General features: G+C 41.1%; 3 protein-coding genes and 1 long non-coding RNA gene across 5 annotated transcripts in view; 1 reads left to right on the top strand and 3 right to left on the bottom strand.

Annotated features, from left to right (window-relative positions):
* Positions 1-2,170, bottom strand: part of LOC133563073 (interleukin-17 receptor A-like) — a 19,373-nt gene extending 17,203 nt beyond the window's left edge. The window contains exons 1-5 of the mRNA XM_061917000.1: positions 2,009-2,170; positions 1,908-1,929; positions 409-552; positions 215-333; positions 38-158 (exon numbers count right to left, since the gene is read on the bottom strand). Of these exons, the coding sequence (XP_061772984.1) occupies positions 38-158; positions 215-333; positions 409-552; positions 1,908-1,929; positions 2,009-2,107 (505 nt within the window). The 5' untranslated portion in view covers positions 2,108-2,170. The remainder of the gene's footprint in view (positions 1-37; positions 159-214; positions 334-408; positions 553-1,907; positions 1,930-2,008) is intronic.
* Positions 2,171-3,630: 1,460 nt separating this feature from the next.
* Positions 3,631-9,932, bottom strand: LOC133563071 (spexin-like). Of its 2 annotated transcripts, XM_061916999.1 has the most exons (6): positions 9,515-9,932; positions 6,205-6,279; positions 6,094-6,139; positions 5,989-6,027; positions 3,817-3,911; positions 3,631-3,751 (listed from the first exon to the last, which is right to left on the bottom strand). In XM_061916999.1, exons 2-6 carry the CDS (start codon positions 6,268-6,270, stop codon positions 3,728-3,730), a joined length of 270 nt encoding a protein of 89 aa, XP_061772983.1. In that variant the 5' UTR covers positions 6,271-6,279; positions 9,515-9,932; the 3' UTR covers positions 3,631-3,727. The 2 variants fall into 2 exon arrangements, with proteins under 2 accessions (XP_061772983.1, XP_061772982.1); XM_061916998.1 differs by lacking the exon at positions 9,515-9,932 and having other exon boundaries at positions 6,205-6,575.
* On the top strand, positions 3,756-10,162 carry LOC133563074 (uncharacterized). The gene is made up of 4 exons (XR_009808987.1): positions 3,756-3,943; positions 5,696-5,781; positions 6,107-6,170; positions 9,842-10,162. It is a non-coding gene; the product is annotated as an uncharacterized LOC133563074 (long non-coding RNA).
* Positions 10,163-11,163: 1,001 nt separating this feature from the next.
* golt1bb (golgi transport 1Bb) lies at positions 11,164-17,970 on the bottom strand. The gene is made up of 5 exons (XM_061916997.1): positions 17,596-17,970; positions 16,860-16,951; positions 16,596-16,774; positions 16,437-16,518; positions 11,164-11,610 (listed from the first exon to the last, which is right to left on the bottom strand). The coding sequence occupies exons 1-5, from the start codon at positions 17,618-17,620 to the stop codon at positions 11,572-11,574; spliced, it is 417 nt and encodes a 138-aa protein (XP_061772981.1). The 5' UTR covers positions 17,621-17,970; the 3' UTR covers positions 11,164-11,571.
* Between the last annotated feature and the right edge of the window lie 31 nt (positions 17,971-18,001).

The following is an 18,001-nucleotide window of genomic DNA, read 5'->3' as shown; positions in this document are numbered from 1 at the left end:
TCCTACATCGCGCACGAGCACTCTGGTGAAAGCTCACCTGGGATGGTGATGTGCTTTGTGATCCTGTACTCTCCAAGGTGGGGTTGTGGCAAGTTAAAAGCTGACAGCAGATAGGAGTGGCCTGCATCCAACACCACGCCATCCAACCAGAATGTCCACTAAGCAAAATAGTGCTTCAGTGGTTGCTTGAAGGGGAGCATGTTTGAGTCTTTACCTTGCTGAAGCTTGGCGTGAGCTGCTGGTGGATGCTGTAAGTCAAGCGCACACACAGACTTTGCTTTGTGTCCTGGTCCACAATCTGCACCTGGGACCCCTGGAGTGTTAACATACTTGCTGGGAGAAGGGAACACAGATGTGGAGATATGAGGAGAAGCAGTGCTTCAATGTTTGTGACCATATCTTCCTCACCATCTGACCGTATCCTCCATGTCACATTCAGAACTGGAACAGGCCCATGCTTGTCCAGACCCAGCTCCAAAAAGTCTGGGCCCCACTCAGGCTTGGTGGGGGCCAGCTGTCTGGGTACCACCTCATGTGGGACTGAGCAGTTATCTGACATTTGAAAAAAATCCCCAAAAGATGTGTTTCTCAGCTGTGGTACAGTTATAAAAAATCTCATATACGACACGGTTCACCTGACACATGAAACGTCACCAATTGAGGGGTGGCACTATCCACTTTAGCCACCAGATGGCCGTAGAGTGTTGAATATCCTAAAATGTGTTTTGTGGCAATTCCAACTTTGAGCACAGCATCATTTGCTGTGCAGAGTGGCACTTTCCATCATTTTTAGCAAGACTGCTTTTCAAAATGATCCCTTTCACGCATGATCCACCCAGGAATGGGGCCTTATGGATCCCTTCCCTACTGTATGTATGGGCCGGAGCGGTACTCAGTTGTAATACACCTTTCCACCACTTGTGGCAGTAATGACAATATCAAACAAACAAACAAAGTCTGGAGCTGAAGTTTCTTCAGCGCAAAAATGATGACTAAAGTGGTGAAGCTGTATTTATCAGTTTAGTAGAGAAACTGTCAGGCTTGTCCCTGACAGTTTTGGTCTATGTCTTAGTTTTTCCTCTGCATTTGTCTTTAGTTCCTGTCAGCACTCTTCTTTTGGTTCTGTTTCCTGTTTGACTCCCTGAGTGCTGTGTCCCCTCAGCTGTGGCTGATTGGCACCTGGCCACACCTGGTGTCAATCAGCCAGTCACTATTTAAGAACTGTTTTTCCTCCAGTCAGTGCTGGATTATTGTCGCTCCTGTCGTGTCAATGTCATTTCTACTTGTCGTTCCTACTGGTCGTGTCTTTGCAGCGTAGCGGTAAGCTATATTCGGTAGCTGTTTGTAGCTTACTGTTTTTTGTTCCCTGCTTCCAGTTTGTTTTGTTCATAGCCAAGTTTGTTATTTGCCAGCGTGTGCACCTTTTGTTTGTACCCTTTTGTTCGGTTTTGTCTTAGTGTTTTATTAAATCTTGTTTTCTTACTCGATGCCTGCCTTCTTCTCTGCATCTTGGGGTTCGTCACAAACTAACTTTGACAGAAACATTCATTATTAATTCAGGTTCTTTTTGCACGTATATACTTTTGTTTTTTTTGTCACTCATTTCTGAGTCCCTTCTTGTGCAGTGTTTTTGATTAGTACTTATTCTTTTAAACAGATTAACCTAAACCTAAGTTTTTTTTCCCCTGTTGAATTAATAGTAATGTTTGCAATGAACACAAGGTTTCATTGTATTTGACAAGGTTGTAAAATGGAAGTATGTTTGATATAATCATTGACTACGATTAAAATCAAAAGTAAGATGACTAATTCAGTGCTAATGTCTGAGTGGGGCCCGGGCCCCCCTCTGTAGTGGAAATAACAAATAATCTCTGGCATAATACATCTTTATTAGTAAGAGGACTTACTCATTTTGCAGTTATTAAGACCCTGCAGGGAAAACAAACACAGAAACAAAGTTTTAAATAAAGCCTTTGGTTGTTTTGAAGGAAACAAGTGAGTCCCATACCGGTTGGTTGCAGTCCAGTTTTTGGTTGAAAGTCCGAAGAAAAGAAAGAGCCGCAAAGCCAGCTGTCAAAAAAGAGCAGAGAAGTGCAGCGTGGATCATTGTGGCGTTTGCAGGTGCGCGTCAACAACACCCAAGAACTGCTGAAGTCAACATTTGCTGGTGGGATTTCAACTCGCAGATGTTATCATGAAGAACATCCTGATCAGGTTCCATCTCCACGCACAGGAAATGTTGCTCAACAGCCTGATGATGCTCCACTTCTGTCACCTTTGTCACACTAAACAACATGCACACTTTGGTTTGTGCCCTTCAAGTCTTCCACTTATTCTAGTCTATGGTTGTTTATCACGTGGATGGTGGAGGGTGTGTCAGTCCATAACCATTTGTCTATACCAGGGGTGCCCATCATGTGGCTGGTGGAGGGTGTGTCAATCCATCACCATTTGTCTATACCGGGGGTGTCCATCACGTGGATGGTGGAGGGTGTGTCAATCCATCACCATTTGTCTATACCGGGGGTGTCCATCACGTGGATGGTGGAGGGTGTGTCAGTCCATCACCATTTGTCTATACCAGGGGTGTCCATTAGGTGGATGGTGGAGGGTGTGTCAGTCCATCACCATTTGTCTATACCAGGGGTGTCCATCATGTGGATGGTGGAGAGTGTGTCAGTCCATCACCATTTGTCCATACCAGGGGTGTCCATCACGTGGATGGTGGAGGGTGTGTCAGTCCATCACCATTTGTCTATACCAGGGGTGTCCATCACGTGGATGGTGGAGGGTGTGTCAGTCCATCACCAGCCAGGCAGTAAAAAAATGGAAATAAAAATGAGTGATCATCAATCTTCAGGAAGACTTTGGTCACTTGATTGACATTCACGCCACCCGAGGGTCTTGTGAGATGACGCTGGCTGCTGCCACATCATTATTAAGAAAAAACGACCGACAGGAAGGCCAGAAAAACTTTTTCTTCCAACAGACTCTTGCAAAACTCTAAAGACCGACGGCACAGTTCCTGTCTTCACAATAAAAGCCCTGCTTCATCCTGCCTGCGCCAACAAAAGAGTCTCAGAAAGCTAGCAAGTTACGGAGTTTGCCGCCAATGTATTTCTTGTAAAGTGCGTAAAAAGGAGTATGGAAGCTACTTTCATGTGGTATTGGACAGAAAGGAGGACTTTTTTTCTCTTCCATTTAAAAACGTGGAGGTTATCAATACCGTCTGATTCCAATCAATGCAAATCATCACCATCATACCAACTTATATTCTTGTTTTCATGAAAAAAAGCATGTACACCTTTAACGTGTGAACAATAACAGCAATATATATATATATATATATATATATATATATATATATATATATATATATATATGAGGTACATCACCTCGACTTGGCCAATTAAAAAGTAGTTTGCCTGCTGAAAAATTGTTATACAACATTGACCAGCATTTTCTTTTTTGCCCAAAATATCACATATTCTCAAGTGTCAGCACTGTGATGGATCAATGTTCATCTCAGGTCTGTTTGGACCGGTGCTGACCTCAGACTGCCAGATCCAATCCATGTCTGGACCTTTTGATGATGACACAGCACGGTGGTAATAGTTGACTAACTCAAGGGCCCGTTCACTAATGAGTAGTCGCAGAGTGTTTTTTTTGTAGCAGTACTTTATTGCATGACAGGACAATGCAGGAGGGGAAGTAGCTGCTCTATGTTTCAAATCCTCTTCTTTTCTTCTTCCTGTGCAGGAGACAAGAAGTCCATCATGACCATGAAGGAAGCCAAGAGGTGCGGTGGTACACTACCTGCTGCATCCAGTCCTCACCAAGGAGCTCCAAGTACAAACACAACAACAATGACATCCTCAGTTGTCTGTCGCCGGCCTGCAGGTTGGGAGTAGCTGTGCACAGGCGGGGAAATGTAGTCCACAAGGTAAACATCTCAACTAAAGCACTTGGAGTACAATTCATTGCTGGGACGTGTCCTGACAAACTCTGTATGCCCTGCTGCAGAGGCACTTCTGTGTTGTTAGCCATGTCAAAGATGAGAAATATTATTATTACTCGTTTTGTGATTAATAACATGAGTCCAAATTCACAAGTTTAGTTGTAGATGATGCTAAGTATCTACAGAATAAAACACATGATGTTAGTACATCAGATGAGGGAAATAGGTGGGGGACACTTTTATGGCAGCACAGAAATAAGCTGAAACATTTTGTATCCTCTACTAACTTATTGGTCATTAATAACAAGAGTCCAAATTCACAAGTTTTGTACAATGTCAAGTTTGTACATTTAATCCACATGATGTGAGTACTTAGTTCAGGGGGGAGGGGCATCGCTGGGATATGAACAAAACGAAGTTGGACATTTAGGGCAAACAACAAATACATGATGTATGTAAATATGATGTAATGGAAATGATTGCCTGATGCTGGATGTCAATAAAAATTAAATGAGTACATAGTACATCAATTGAGGAAAATAGAGGTGGGGGGGGGGGGTGTATTTTATGGCAGCACAAAAATATGCTGAAACATTTTGTATCCCCTACCAACTTTTTGGTCATTAATAAAAGGAGTCCAAATTCACAAGTTGTGTACAATGCCATCCATCCATCCATTTTCTACCACTTATTCCCTTTGGGGTCACGGGGGGCGCTGGCGCCTATCTCAGCTACAATCGGGCGGAAGGCAGGGTACACCCTGGACAAGTCACCACCTCATCACAGGGCCAACACAGAAAGACAGATAACATTTACACTCACATTCACACTCTCGGGACCATTTAGTGTTGCCAATCAACCTATCCCCAGGTGCATGTCTTTGGAGGTGGGAGGAAGCCGGAGTACCCGGAGGGAACCCTCACAGTCACAAGGAGAACATGCAAACTCCACACAGAAAGATCCCGAGCCCGGGATTGAACCCAGGACTACTCAGGACCTTGGTATTGTGAGGCAGACGCACTAACCCCTCTTCCACTGTGCCAAATTTGTACATTTAATCCACATGATGTTACTACACAGTTTGGGGGAGATGGGGCATCGCTGGGATATAAACAAAAAAATATTTGGAGATTTAGGGCAAACAACAAATATATGATGTATGTAAATAAAGTTAAAGTTAAAGTAGCAATGATTGTCACACGAACACACACACATACACACACACATTAGGTGTGGTGAAATTTGTCCTCTGCATTTGACCCATCCCCTTGATCACCCCCTGGGAGGTGAGGGGAACAGTGAGCAGCAGCGGTGGCCACACCCGGGAATCATTTTTGGTGCTTTAACCCCCATTTCCAATCTTTGAGGCTGAGTGCCAAGCAGGGAGGTAATGGCTCCCATTTTTATAGTCTTTGATATGACTCGGCCAGGATTTGAACTCCCAAACTCCCCATCTCAGGGCGGAAACTCTAACCACTAGGCCACTGAGCAGGTATATGATGTAATGGAAAGGAATGCCTGATGCTGTCAATAAAAATTAAATGAAAAAAAGACGTTTACGTGGTACAAATATTTTCTGCCACAAAATACCAGTTTTTGTTGTTGTTTTGTTTTGTTTTCCATGGAATTAAGTCTATTGTCATGTTTGTTCCCATTGTATTGGTGTTATTTGCAATCTATCAGAAGATGAAGTAAATAATAAACCAAATGACAGGATGTTGTTAATGTCATTGGCAGAAAATAGGTGGGCTGACCAAGCGCTCTGCAGCAGAGAAGTGTGAATACAAGCACAACACCTCAGTCCAAGGCATTTATTGGGGAAGGTAAGTCACATGTCACACCAACACCGGCAGGGCCTAGGAAACATTTCAGGGATGGAGGTCAGAGGTCAGTGTGCTGACACTACAGAGCAATCCTTCAACCAGTGAGGAGCCTCACTTCTTTCAAATCTGCCTAGCAACATGTTACCAAGGAGACCCAGTACAGTAGTACATGCTTGTTCTCACAGTGGTAAATATGACTTGTTTTACCCGAGTGAGTGTTGTCCTTCTCCAACGAGCGGCGTCCCTCTGCAGCGACATCGGCCGCCATCAACATTTGTCAGTTCATGAAAAGTGTCAGGTGTGTATTCTTACGTCTGCCTCTCAGGTACAAGATGGCCTGAGGCGTCCAGTTTCGCCGCTGAAAGAAGACGCCAGCGTCAGGCACCCAGGTGAGGATGTGTGTGAGTTTGTGTTGTTTACCACCTGTGGCGCGGCACAGCACTGAGACGCCAGCGTTACCATGACGACCATCGTGGCTACTGAGGGCATCCTTGCGCTCTGTAAACAAGCCATCAAGGGAAAAGAGTAGTTTCTAGAGCCTGTACAAATTACAGTAATGTTCTTTGCATAAATGGCATTTTTAATCAGTCAAATACAAACCCTGTTTCCATATGAGTTGGGAAATTGTGTTAGATGTAAATATAAACGGAATACAATGATTTGCAAATCCTTTTCAACCCATATTCAGTTGATTGCACTACAAAGACAAGATATTTGATGTTCAAACTCATAAACTTTTTTTTTTTGCAAACAATAATTAACTTAGAATTTCATGGCTGCAACACGTGCCAAAGTAGTTGGGAAAGGGCATGTTCACCACTGAGTTACATCACATTTTCTTTTAACAACACTCAATAAACGTTTGGGAACTGAGGAAACTAATTGTGGGCTTCACGGTGGAAGAGGGGTTAGTGCGTCTGCCTCACAATACGAAGGTCCTGCAGTCCTCGGGATCTTTCTGTGTGGAGTTTGCATGTTCTCCCAGTGAATGCGTGGGTTCCCTCCGGGTACTCCGGCTTCCTCCCACTTCCAAAGACATGCACGTGGGGATAGGTTGATTGGCAACACTAAATTGGCCCTAGTGTGTGAATGTGAGTGTGAATGTTGTCTGTCTATCTGTGTTGGCCCTGCGATGAGGTGGCGACTTGTCCAGGGTGTACCCCGCCTTCCGCCCGATTGTAGCTGAGATAGGCGCCAGCGCCCCCTGCGACCCCAAAAGGGAATAAGCGGTAGAAAATGGATGGATGGATGGAAACTAATTGTTGAAGCTTTGAAAGTGGAATTCTTTACCATTCTTGCTTGATGTACAGCTTAATTTGTTCAACAGTTCGGGGTCTTGTTGTCGTATTTTACGCTTCACAATGCGCCACACATTTTCCATGGGAGACAAGTCTGGACTGCAGGCGGGCCAGGAAAGTACCCGCACTCTTTTACTACGAAGCCACGCTGTTGGAACACGTGGCTTGGCATTGTTTTGCTGAAATAAGCAGGGGCGTCCATGATAATGTTGCTTGGATGACAACATATGTTGCTCCAAAACCTGTATGGACCTTTCAGCATTAATGGTGCCTTCACAGATGTGTAAGTTAGCCATGCCTTGGGCACTAATGCACCCCCATACCATCACAGATGCTAGCTTTTGAACTTTGTGCCTATAACAATCCAGATGGTTATTTTCCTCTTTGTTCCGGAGGACACCACGTCCACAGTTTCCAAATATAATTTGAAATGGGGACTCGTCAGACCACAGAAAACTTTTCCACTTTGCATCAGTCCATCTTAGATGAGCTCGAGCCCAGCGAAGCCGGCAGCGTTCCTGGGTGTTGTTGATAAATGGCTTTCGTTTTGCATAGTAGAGTTTTAATCTGCACTTACAGATGTAGCGACCAACTGTAGTTACTGACAGCGGTTTTATGAAGTGTTCCTGAGCCCATGTGGTGATATCCTTTACACACTGATGTCAGTTTTTGATGCCGTACCGCCTGAGGGATGAAAGGTCCGTAATATCATCGCTTACGTGCAGTGATTTCTCCAGATTCTCTGAACCTTTTGATGATTTTACGGACCGTAGATGGTAAAATCCCTAAATTCCTTGCAATAGCTCGTTGAGAAATGTTGATCTAAAACTGTTTGAAAATTTGCTTACAAAGTGGTGACCCTCACCCCATCCTTGTTTGTGAATTACTTAGCATTTCATGGAAGCTGCTTTTATACCCAATCATGGCACCCATCTGTTCCCAATTAGCCTGCACACCTGTGGGATGTTCCAAATAAGTGTTTGATGAGCATTCCTCAACTTTATCAGTATTTATTGCCACCTTTCCCAACTTCTTTGTCACGTGTTGCTGGCATCAAATTCTAAAGTTGTGATTATTTTAAAAAAAAAAAAAAAAAAAAAAAAAAAAGTTTATCATTTTGAACATGAAATATGTTGTCTTTGTAGCATATTCTACTGAATATGGGTTAAAAAGGATTTGCAAATCATTGTATTCTGTTTGTATTTACATCTAACACAATTTCCCAACTCAGATGGAAACGGGGTTTGTAAAAAAAGATTTATTTTATTGTCCATTATACTTAACATTCAAATTAATTACTCAAAAAAATACGATAGTAGTGCTCAGTTGGGATTGTCACTGTTGAAGAAGTACAAATTATCATTGTGGTTGCATTATTAGACTGTGAAGTAATATATCCATCCATTTTCTACCGCTTATTCCCTTTTTGGGTCGTGGGGGGTCGCTGGAGCCTATCTCAGCTGCATTCAGGTGGAAGGCGGGGTACACCCTGGACAAGTTGCCACCTTATCACAAGATCAACACAGGTAGATAGCATTCACACACTAGGGACCATTTAGTGTTGCCATTCAACCTATCCCCAGGTACATGTCTTTGGAGGTGGGAGGGGCCTATCCCCAGGTGCATGTCTTTGGAGGTGGGAGGAAGTTGGAGTAGAACCCACGCAGTCACGGGGAGAACATGCAAACTCTACACAAAAAGATCCCGAGCCCGGGATTGAACCCAGGACTACTCAGTACCAAACATTTGTAATTAAAAAGACAGTTCAATAATTCCCATGACATTTGTTTAATTCATGGAAATGTGCAGAGAAGTGCAACATAAGTGCCCTAAAATAAAGGAGCTTGTGGGATCTCCCGGGAGATGTCACAATGTACAACTGTATGCATGACTCTATTTACAATAAATACATAGATTATCCATATTTGACGATACTAATGGATGTTATAATGGTTCATGTCCAAATTGTGTTGCATGTAAAAATGTATTAATTCCCCACCTCTAGTATATACAGTGATGAAAAAGTAATACATTGGATGTAAAAGTATTTAAATGTGGACAACAACAACACTACCTGTTTGATTTTTGCGTAATAATAATAAAATGTATTATATTATATTTGTCAAATAAAGTGTTACAGAGGGAAATAGAATGTCATAAAAATGCCTGATCTTGAATGGGATTGTGCTGAAAATTTGAATTTTCCTGAAGGAATAAATAAAGTACTATCTAATTTAATCTATACCATCCCAAAAAAATGTCCCTGAAATCACCTCGAAAAAAACTTCTTGTAAAAAATTGCAATTTATTATTTTTGGTAGACAAAACTAAAAAAGTCAACTTTGAAGAAAAAAAAAATCAATTCAAACAGTTTTTGGAGTCAGCACGTACTTTCCAACACTTCTGCATGTACGGATGAAAGGAAGGTGTCTTACCTGCTGTCCTTCTTCTCCGCCTGTCTGCCCGCCTGTTGCTCCTGCACAGCAATATTACAGAGGGCGGGAAACAAACAGCACGGACGTCACATGGGCACAAGTGACATGAGGGACAGGTGCCACCGCTGCTTATTAATCACATCCGCTGCTTTCTGTTTAGGTGCGTGTCCTTATGATCCGGAAGAAAAACAATTTATTTTCATGTCCTTGTCTCTCTTTGCTGCACCACAAGGACGTCAATAATATGACGTCTGGGATTGTTGATGACCTGTATTTGTGTTGCGCTCGCTCACTTAAAAAATGCTCTCTTCTCATTTACTCCATTAGGTGTACTTTCCTGCTAATGTCTGCTTTGAAAGGCTACTTCCCCTTTAAACTACTAAAGCTTCAGAGGACAACACGCAGTTCAAGCATCCCATTCTCTCCGTGCATACTGACTAGCAGGCAAGTGATGACAACTTCAGGAAAAAGACTGAAAGTGAGCCGGGGGCCACAGGTGGACCTGCCTGGGGACTAACTTCCCTTATCTGAATAGTCATTTGTGCTTTGTAGCATGAAATAACAAATATCTTCTTTAAGTTTCCAAATGATTCAATGTCAAAATATAAAGAGTAGAAGAAAATGTCAGCTACTATCTTGTAAAACAGCAATGAAAATGAAAGTTAGCATTTAGACAGATTACACTGTAGCACTGTGTTTTTCCACCACTGTGCCGCGGCACAATAGTGTGTGGTAAGATACAGTCTGGTGTGCCGCGGGAGATGATCTCATTTCACCTATTTGGGAAACGGCAGAGTAACTAGTTCATGATGGCCAGCACTTTGTCCAGAGTCCTCCTGTCCTTCACTGACACAAACACTTTGTCCTCCCGTCCCTCACTGACACAAACACTTTGTCCTCCCGTCCCTCACTGACACAAACACTTTGTCCTCCTGTCCTTCACTGACACAAACACTTTGTTCTCCTGTCCCTCACTGACACAAACACTTTGTCCTCCAGTCCTTCACTGACACAAACACTTTGTCCTCCTGTCCCTCACTGACACAAACATTTTGTTCTCCTGTCCCTCACTGACACAAACACTTTGTCCTCCTGTCCCTCACTGACACAAACACTTTGTCCTCCTGTCCCTCACTGACACAAACATTTTGTCCCCCTGTCCTTCACTGACACAAACAATTTGTCCTCCTGTCCCTCACTGACACAAACACTTTGTCCCCGTCCCTCACTGACACAAACAATTTGTCCTCCTGTCCCTCACTGACACAAACACTTTGTCCTCCTGTCCCTCACTGACACAAACACTTTGTCCTCCTGTCCCTCACTGACACAAATGCCTCCAACTGCGTGCCAATAGTTTGGCCAGCTTTCCGGATCAGTTTGTCAATCCGGTTTAAGTCCATTTTGCTGGTGCTGCTCCCCCAACAAAGCAGGTCAAAGTACAGGGCACTGTCCACAGCAGACTGATCCAAGATCTCCAACAAACATTAAAGGACCTAAGCTTCCTCAGGAGGAAGAATCTGCTCTTGTCCTTCCAGTCCAGTCTTCTGTTCACGTGGACTCCCAGGTACTTGTTCTGCCACATCCCGGCCCTGGATCTTGATGTGACTTTAAACGTTTAGTTTGACCCTAGAATGACCAATTCACTGTTTGCAGATAAAAAATGTTTATTTCTCTAAAACGACACAGGAAGTAAGCACTTAGAAAAATGACAGCAACAAGCTTGTAGTCGTAGTTGAGCTCAAGGAGCCAATGAGAAGCACTTTTGTACGTGCGACGTTGACAAGATATTTCCCACAGATGACTCCAGTGACTTCTTAGAGGAAGACTAAGTCAACAAGGATGGCGAGAGGGTTCCAGACCTCTTCTTTGAAAAGATCCATTGGTCCCGAGTCCATGAATGGCAGACAGTAAGCCAGACAAAATCAATCAGGTAAAAAACAATAAAAAAAAAAGGAAAACACTAGTTTGTGTTGTGTAGGTTCAGTCACAGTTGTGGAGTGGCGATGACCATGTGAGGGGAACAAGATAAATACAAAACTACAAAATAGTTGCTGCTATACCATGTTGTTGCTCTCGCCGATTTTATCCACCAGCTGCAAGAAGACAAAAGAGGCAAGAAAAACATAAACAAACTTCAAAGCATTCAATTATTGTGGCTGTTTTACTGCTACCATGTAGCTAAGCTAGCTGCAAGGTACAATTGTTTTGGATGTCCTTTGCAGACACTCAGACTAATCATCATGTTGATGTAGAGGATCTATATCTGCTCTATACCAAATATACATGCGTACTTCACTTCTTGTCTTATTTGTATTTGACTTCATGACATGCATTTATATTATTATTTGGTGCAGGGGGGGATAGAAAGAAGAAGAAGAGGACAGAGGGGACAAGAGGGGCATAAGACAGAGACAACAACAACATCTACAAATACGGATATGTACAAATATGATGGTAAAAGTGAAAGCAAAAGCAGTTAGTGAAGTAAATATCAACACAGAAATGACAATGAGCTACTTATTTACATACTAATGGATCAATACAAATACCAATAGAAATATCACAATTAATAATGAATAATAACAATAATTAACCTCTATTGTCAACAATACAGTTGTTCAAATGCAACAATACATATATGTCATGATAACTATAAATACAAAAAGTGGATAAATGGAGGGGAAGAAAGAGAAGCCAACTGTGACCTTGTAGATTGTTATAGTCAAAATAGGTTCAGCTTTGTCAGTGTGCCATGTGTCACCCAGTTTACCCTAGGGCAGGGGTGCCCACACTTTTTCTGCAGGCGAGCTACTTTTCAATTGACGAACTCGATGGGATCTACCTCATTTATATATATCATTTATATTTATTTATTTATGAAAGAGACATTTTTGTAAACAAGTTAAATGTGTTTAATGATAATACAAGCATGTGTAACACATATAGATGTCTTTCTTTCACGAAGACAAGAATATAAGTTGGTGTATTACCTGATTCTGATGACTTGCATTGATTGGAATCAGACAGTAATGATGATAACGCCCACATTTTCAAATGGAGGAGAAAAAAAGTTGTCCTTTCTGTACAATACCACAAGAAAGTGGTTGGTTTTTGGCATCTAATTCATCCAGCTTCCATACACTTTACAAGAAAAACATTGGCGGCAAATTCCGTAGCTTGCTTGATTGACATTCACGGCACCCGAGGGTCTTGTGGCTGCTGCCAGTTCATTATTATGAAAAAATGACAGAGAGGAAGGCGAGAAACACTTTTTATTTCAACAGACTTTCGCGCCGTCCCTTCCGTCAAAACTCTAAAGGCCGACTGCACATTTCCTATCTTCACAATAAAAGCCCTGCTTCATACTGCCTGCGCTAACAAAATAAGAGTCTCGGAAAGCTGGCGTGCACAAGTGATGTGCACGCCAGCTTTCTGAGGGATCGCTTGTGCACGCCAGTTTTCCGAGACTCTGTATTTAGTTAGCGCAGGCAGCATGAAGCAGGGCTTTTATTGTGAAGATAGGAAATGTGCAGTCGGCCTTTAGAGTTTTGACGAAAGGTACGGCGCGAGAGTCTGTCGAAATAAAAAGTGTTTCTCGCCTTCCTCTCGGTCATATTTTAATAATAATGATCTTGCAGCAGCCAGCGTCATCTCACAAGACCCTCCGGTACCGTGAATGTCATTTAAGTGACGTCTTGGTGAAGATTGATGATCACTAATTTTTAGGTTTATTTTTTTTAAAAGCCTGGCTGGAGATCGACTGACACACCCCCCGCGGTCGACTGGTAGCTCGCGATCGACGTAATGGGCACCCCTGCCCTAGGGCAACAAGGTTCATATATGTGTGATGAAACCTGATTATGTGCATGAGTATATATGTACTTGTATATGTACAGTATATGTATGTTTGTACAGTGAATGTATATGTAAAGTATGTGTATGTACAGTATGTGTATATGTATGTTTGTACAGTGAATGTATATGTAGAGTATGTGTATGTACAGTATGTGTATATGTATGTTTGTACAGTGAATGTATATGTACAGTATATGTATGTTTGTACAGTGAATGTATTTGTACAGTATATGTATGTTTGTACAGTGAATGTGTATGTACAGTATATGTATGTTTGTACAGTGAATGTATTTGTACAGTATATGTGTGTTTGTACAGTGAATGAATATGTACAGTATATGTATATGTATGTTTGTACAGTGAATGTATTTGTACAGTATATGTATGTTTGTACAGTGAATGTGTATGTACAGTATATGTATGTTTGTACAGTGAATGTATTTGTACAGTATATGTATGTTTGTACAGTGAATGTATACGTACAGTATATGTATGTTTGTACAGTGAATATGTATGTACAGTATATGTATGTTTGTACAGTGAATGTATTTGTACAGTATATGTATGTTTGTACAGTGAATGTATATGTACAGTATGTGTATATGTATGTTTGTACAGTAAATGCATATGTACAGTATATGTATGTTTGTACAGTGAATGTAAATGTACAGTATGTGTATATGTATGTTTGTACAGTAAATGTATTTGTACAGTATATGTATGTTTGTATAGTGAATGCATATGTACAGTATATGTATGTTTGTACTGTGAATGTATATGTAGAGTATGTGTATGTACAGTAAGTGTTTATGTATGTTGTACAGTGAATGTGTATGTACAGTATATGTATGTTTGTACAGTGAATGTATTTGTACAGTATATGTATGTTTGTACAGTGAATGTATATGTACAGTATGTGTATATGTATGTTTGTACAGTGAATGTATTTGTACAGTATATGTATATTTGTACAGTGAATGTATATGTACAGTATGTGTATATGTATGTTTGTACAGTAAATGTATATGTACAGTATATGTATGTTTGTACAGTGAATGTAAATGTACAGTATGTGTATATGTATGTTTGTACAGTGAATGTATTTGTACAGTATATGTATTTTTGTACAGTGAATGTATATGTACAGTATGTGTATATGTATGTTTGTACAGTAAATGTATATGTACAGTATATGTATGTTTGTACAGTGAATGTGTATGTGCAGTATGTGTATATGTATATTTGTACAGCAAATGTATTTGTACAGTATATGCATATTTGTACAGTGAATGTATATGTACAGTATGTGTATATGTATGTTTGTACAGTAAATGTATATGTACAGTATATGTATGTTTGTACAGTGAATGTAAATGTACAGTATGTGTATATGCATGTTTGTACAGTGAATGTATTTGTACAGTATATGTATTTTTGTACAGTGAATGTATATGTACAGTATGTGTATATGTACAGTATGTGTATATGTATGTTTGTACAGTAAATGTATATGTACAGTATATGTATGTTTGTACAGTGAATGTGTATGTGCAGTATGTGTATATGTATATTTGTACAGCAAATGTATTTGTACAGTATATGTATGTTTGTACAGTGAATGTATATGTACAGTATGTGTATGTTTGTACAGTGATTGTGTATGTACAGTATGTGTATATGTATGTTTGTACAGTAAATGTATATGTACAGTATATGTATGTTTGTACAGTGAATGTATATGTACAGTATGTGTATATGTATGTTTGTAAAGTGAATGTGTATGTACAGTATGTATATACCGTATTTTTCAGATTATAAATCGCACCGGCCGAAAATGCATAATAAAGAAGGAAAAAAACATATATAAGTCGCACTGGAGTATAAATCGCATTTTTGGGGGGAATTTATTTGATAAAATCCAACAGCAAGAATAGACCTTTGAAAGGCAATTTAAAATAAATAAAGAATAGTGAACAACAGGCTGAATAAGTGTAGGTTATATGAGGCATAAATAAGCAACTGCTATGTTAACCTAACATATTATGGTAAGAGTCATTCAAATAACTATAACATATAGAACATGCTATATCTTTACCAAACTATCTCTCACTCCTAATCCATAAATCCCATGAAATCTTCTTCCTCGAAGTCGCTTCTAAACAAGTCTGCCAACTCCAAAGGTATGCGTCGATTCCTCTTGTCTTTTTCTGCTGCATATTTCACTACGTCCAGCTTGTAATCTGCAGTACATGATTTCCTTTTCGCTGCCATTTTTGTTCAGCCCTTCTCACTTTTTATAAGTTACCGCCAACGATGAAATGATCCATCTTAATAGCTACAGCAGTAGCATATAGCATATAGCAGTTAGCATCCCATGACCCACAATGCACTTCTGCCACGACCCTCCCCCGCCAAATTCTTATTTGTTGACGTGTGTGTGACGATTGCTGACATTTTCTTCGTCTCTTCCGCGAATGAGATAAATAATATTATTAGGTATTTTACGGTAATGTGTTAATAATTTCACACATAAATCGCTACGGAGTATATGTCACCCCCCCCCGGCCAAACTATGAAAAAATCTGTGACTTATAGTCCCGAAAAATACAGTATATATGTTTGTACAGATGTGGATGTGGGAGCATATGTACCTCTGTATGTAGGTAAGTGTGCACATATGTTTGTGTATATGTATGAACCTGAATGTAGTGTCGCTTGTTTGGCAGAATTGCGCATGTATGGGCCAAAGTATTCAGCAAAAAAAGTCTCAAAGGTTGCACAAAAGACACGTGATCAAAGTAAGTGCATTGCTGCTTTTAAAGTTATTTGGTGGTTCACTTCTTTTTACACTTGCATCGCTATAAAGAAAGTTTCAAATCATTGACACGTGAGGCACGCCTGTGCATTACGCCTTTGTCATGGCAGCTGAAATATTATTACTTCTTTTGTTAAGAGTGGAGGATGCTATCCCGTCGACTATAATACGGGAAGGTGGAACAAACATTACACTATGAGCGGCTTGTTTCAAAGTAAGAGTAAAGGTCACAATGAAGTCCATACTTACATTTCTGATTCCTGGTAAACTGAGCAAGGAGCCAAGCACCGGTATTCTTCTGATGAAGCCCACCGCAACCGGGAAGAATCCCCTGTTGAGACATCAAATGACAAGAGTTAACAAGCACAAAGGCAAAATCATCCATGACATGTTTTCCTTGGATCTGACCTAAATAAGAGGAAAAATCCATATATCTCCAGAATGACACCGATGATGGGCCAGCCTATCAGAACCACCAACACTCCTCCCAGAAAGAAGCTGGTGGCTTTGGCTTTATGTCTTTGGAAGAAGAACCTGAAGGTTCTCTCCAGGCCGATGACAAAGGACAACCCTGAGACGAACAGAATCTGAAACGCACCACAACAACAAACACAGAAGATGAGCGAAATGTTTAACTTTCCGACTTTGTGAGGAAACTTTTGGCCCTCTCACATTTCCAATGGCCAGCAAGGCTTTGTCAAAGAAGAGCATCATCCCGAAGAAGAGGAAAAATACGCCAAATCCTGTCAGCCCCATTCCAATTTCTGCAGGAAATAATAACATGTGATCAAAATCGAACACAAATGTGCCCTCATATGCGGTCCTCTCCAAGGTTTCTCATAGTCATCACTGCCACTGATGTCCCACTGGGGCGAGTTTTTCCTTGCCCTTATGTAGGCTCTACTGAGGATGTCGTGGTTTGTGCAGCCCTTTGAGACTCTTGTGATTTAGGGCAATATAAATAAACATTGACTGATAAAGTAAATGTAAACAGCCGATATGGGCGGCTACATCTGCTATACGATTTGCCTGAGAAGTTGGACATACAACAAAATAATAATAAAAATTAAAATGAACACAAATGTTAAGGAAATGCACTGCAGAAACAGTATAAACACCCTTATTGTGCATGTTGACATACAATTATGGTTGAAGTGGAACATGTGTACGGATACAATATCATACATGACATACAAGTAATGAGTGAAAATATAACCTATTAAGTTATTTTCAAATGTGCAACAAAAATAATGCTGTAGCCTTTCCACTTCCGCTTACATGAAGACGTCACGACGCCTCTCGGCCAATGGCGTGCGAGCACCTGGCTCCATAGAAACACTGTCGCCAAACCGGCTTTTTTCGCACAAATACAAAACACTTGGGAGAACCAAAGTCTGGCGGCTCTTACTTTGCGAGTCCGTGAGTGAAATCATGTCGGCGGCGGCCCGGGGATGTAGTTTCGTACTTGTTGTAAGAAGAATAACCCGAGGGCTGTTTGACGTTGGCGCGAACTCAACTGCAGTGAACTGATGCTCTGCTAGCGAGGGCGCCACGTCCTCCTCTCGGAGATCGTCTATTCCTGCATGCTGCCCACTCTCATTTTGGATACTCAGATGTTGTTCAATACATGCTGTGTGTGTAATGTCACGCCGCGTAGCTGGACTCGCTTGAATTTATAAATCCAAACCGCCTTTTTAAATGCGATTGAAGCTTTGCATTAGTGCCTTGCGGAGCACTTTTGCAAAGAAGCCGACGAGCTGGCAAAGTGAGAGTGTGTAGCGCTTATGCGTGTACAACTGAGCATGCGTCAAACT

This window comes from Nerophis ophidion, linkage group LG12 (genome assembly GCF_033978795.1).
Source record: "Nerophis ophidion isolate RoL-2023_Sa linkage group LG12, RoL_Noph_v1.0, whole genome shotgun sequence".
Taxonomy (NCBI): domain Eukaryota; kingdom Metazoa; phylum Chordata; class Actinopteri; order Syngnathiformes; family Syngnathidae; genus Nerophis; species Nerophis ophidion.
This window is presented reverse-complemented; position numbering and strand designations above follow the sequence as displayed.

Excerpts from the sequence above, each read along its gene's own strand:
- LOC133563071 (XM_061916998.1), bottom strand. The coding sequence starts at position 6,294 with ATGGCTTGTTTACAGAGCGCAAGGATGCCCTCAGTAGCCACGATGGTC. Across the intron at positions 6,028-6,093 it reads CTTGTACCTGAGAGGCAGAC|AGGGACGCCGCTCGTTGGAG; the intron begins GTAAGAATACAC and ends ATGTCGCTGCAG. Across the intron at positions 3,752-3,816 it reads GTGAGGACTGGATGCAGCAG|GAAGAAGAAAAGAAGAGGAT; the intron begins GTAGTGTACCAC and ends TCTCCTGCACAG.
- golt1bb (XM_061916997.1), bottom strand. The coding sequence starts at position 17,620 with ATGATTTCACTCACGGACTCGCAAA. Across the intron at positions 16,775-16,859 it reads CCTTGCTGGCCATTGGAAAT|ATTCTGTTCGTCTCAGGGTT; the intron begins GTGAGAGGGCCA and ends GGTGCGTTTCAG. Across the intron at positions 11,611-16,436 it reads GTTTACCAGGAATCAGAAAT|CTGGTGGATAAAATCGGCGA; the intron begins GTAAGTATGGAC and ends GTCTTCTTGCAG.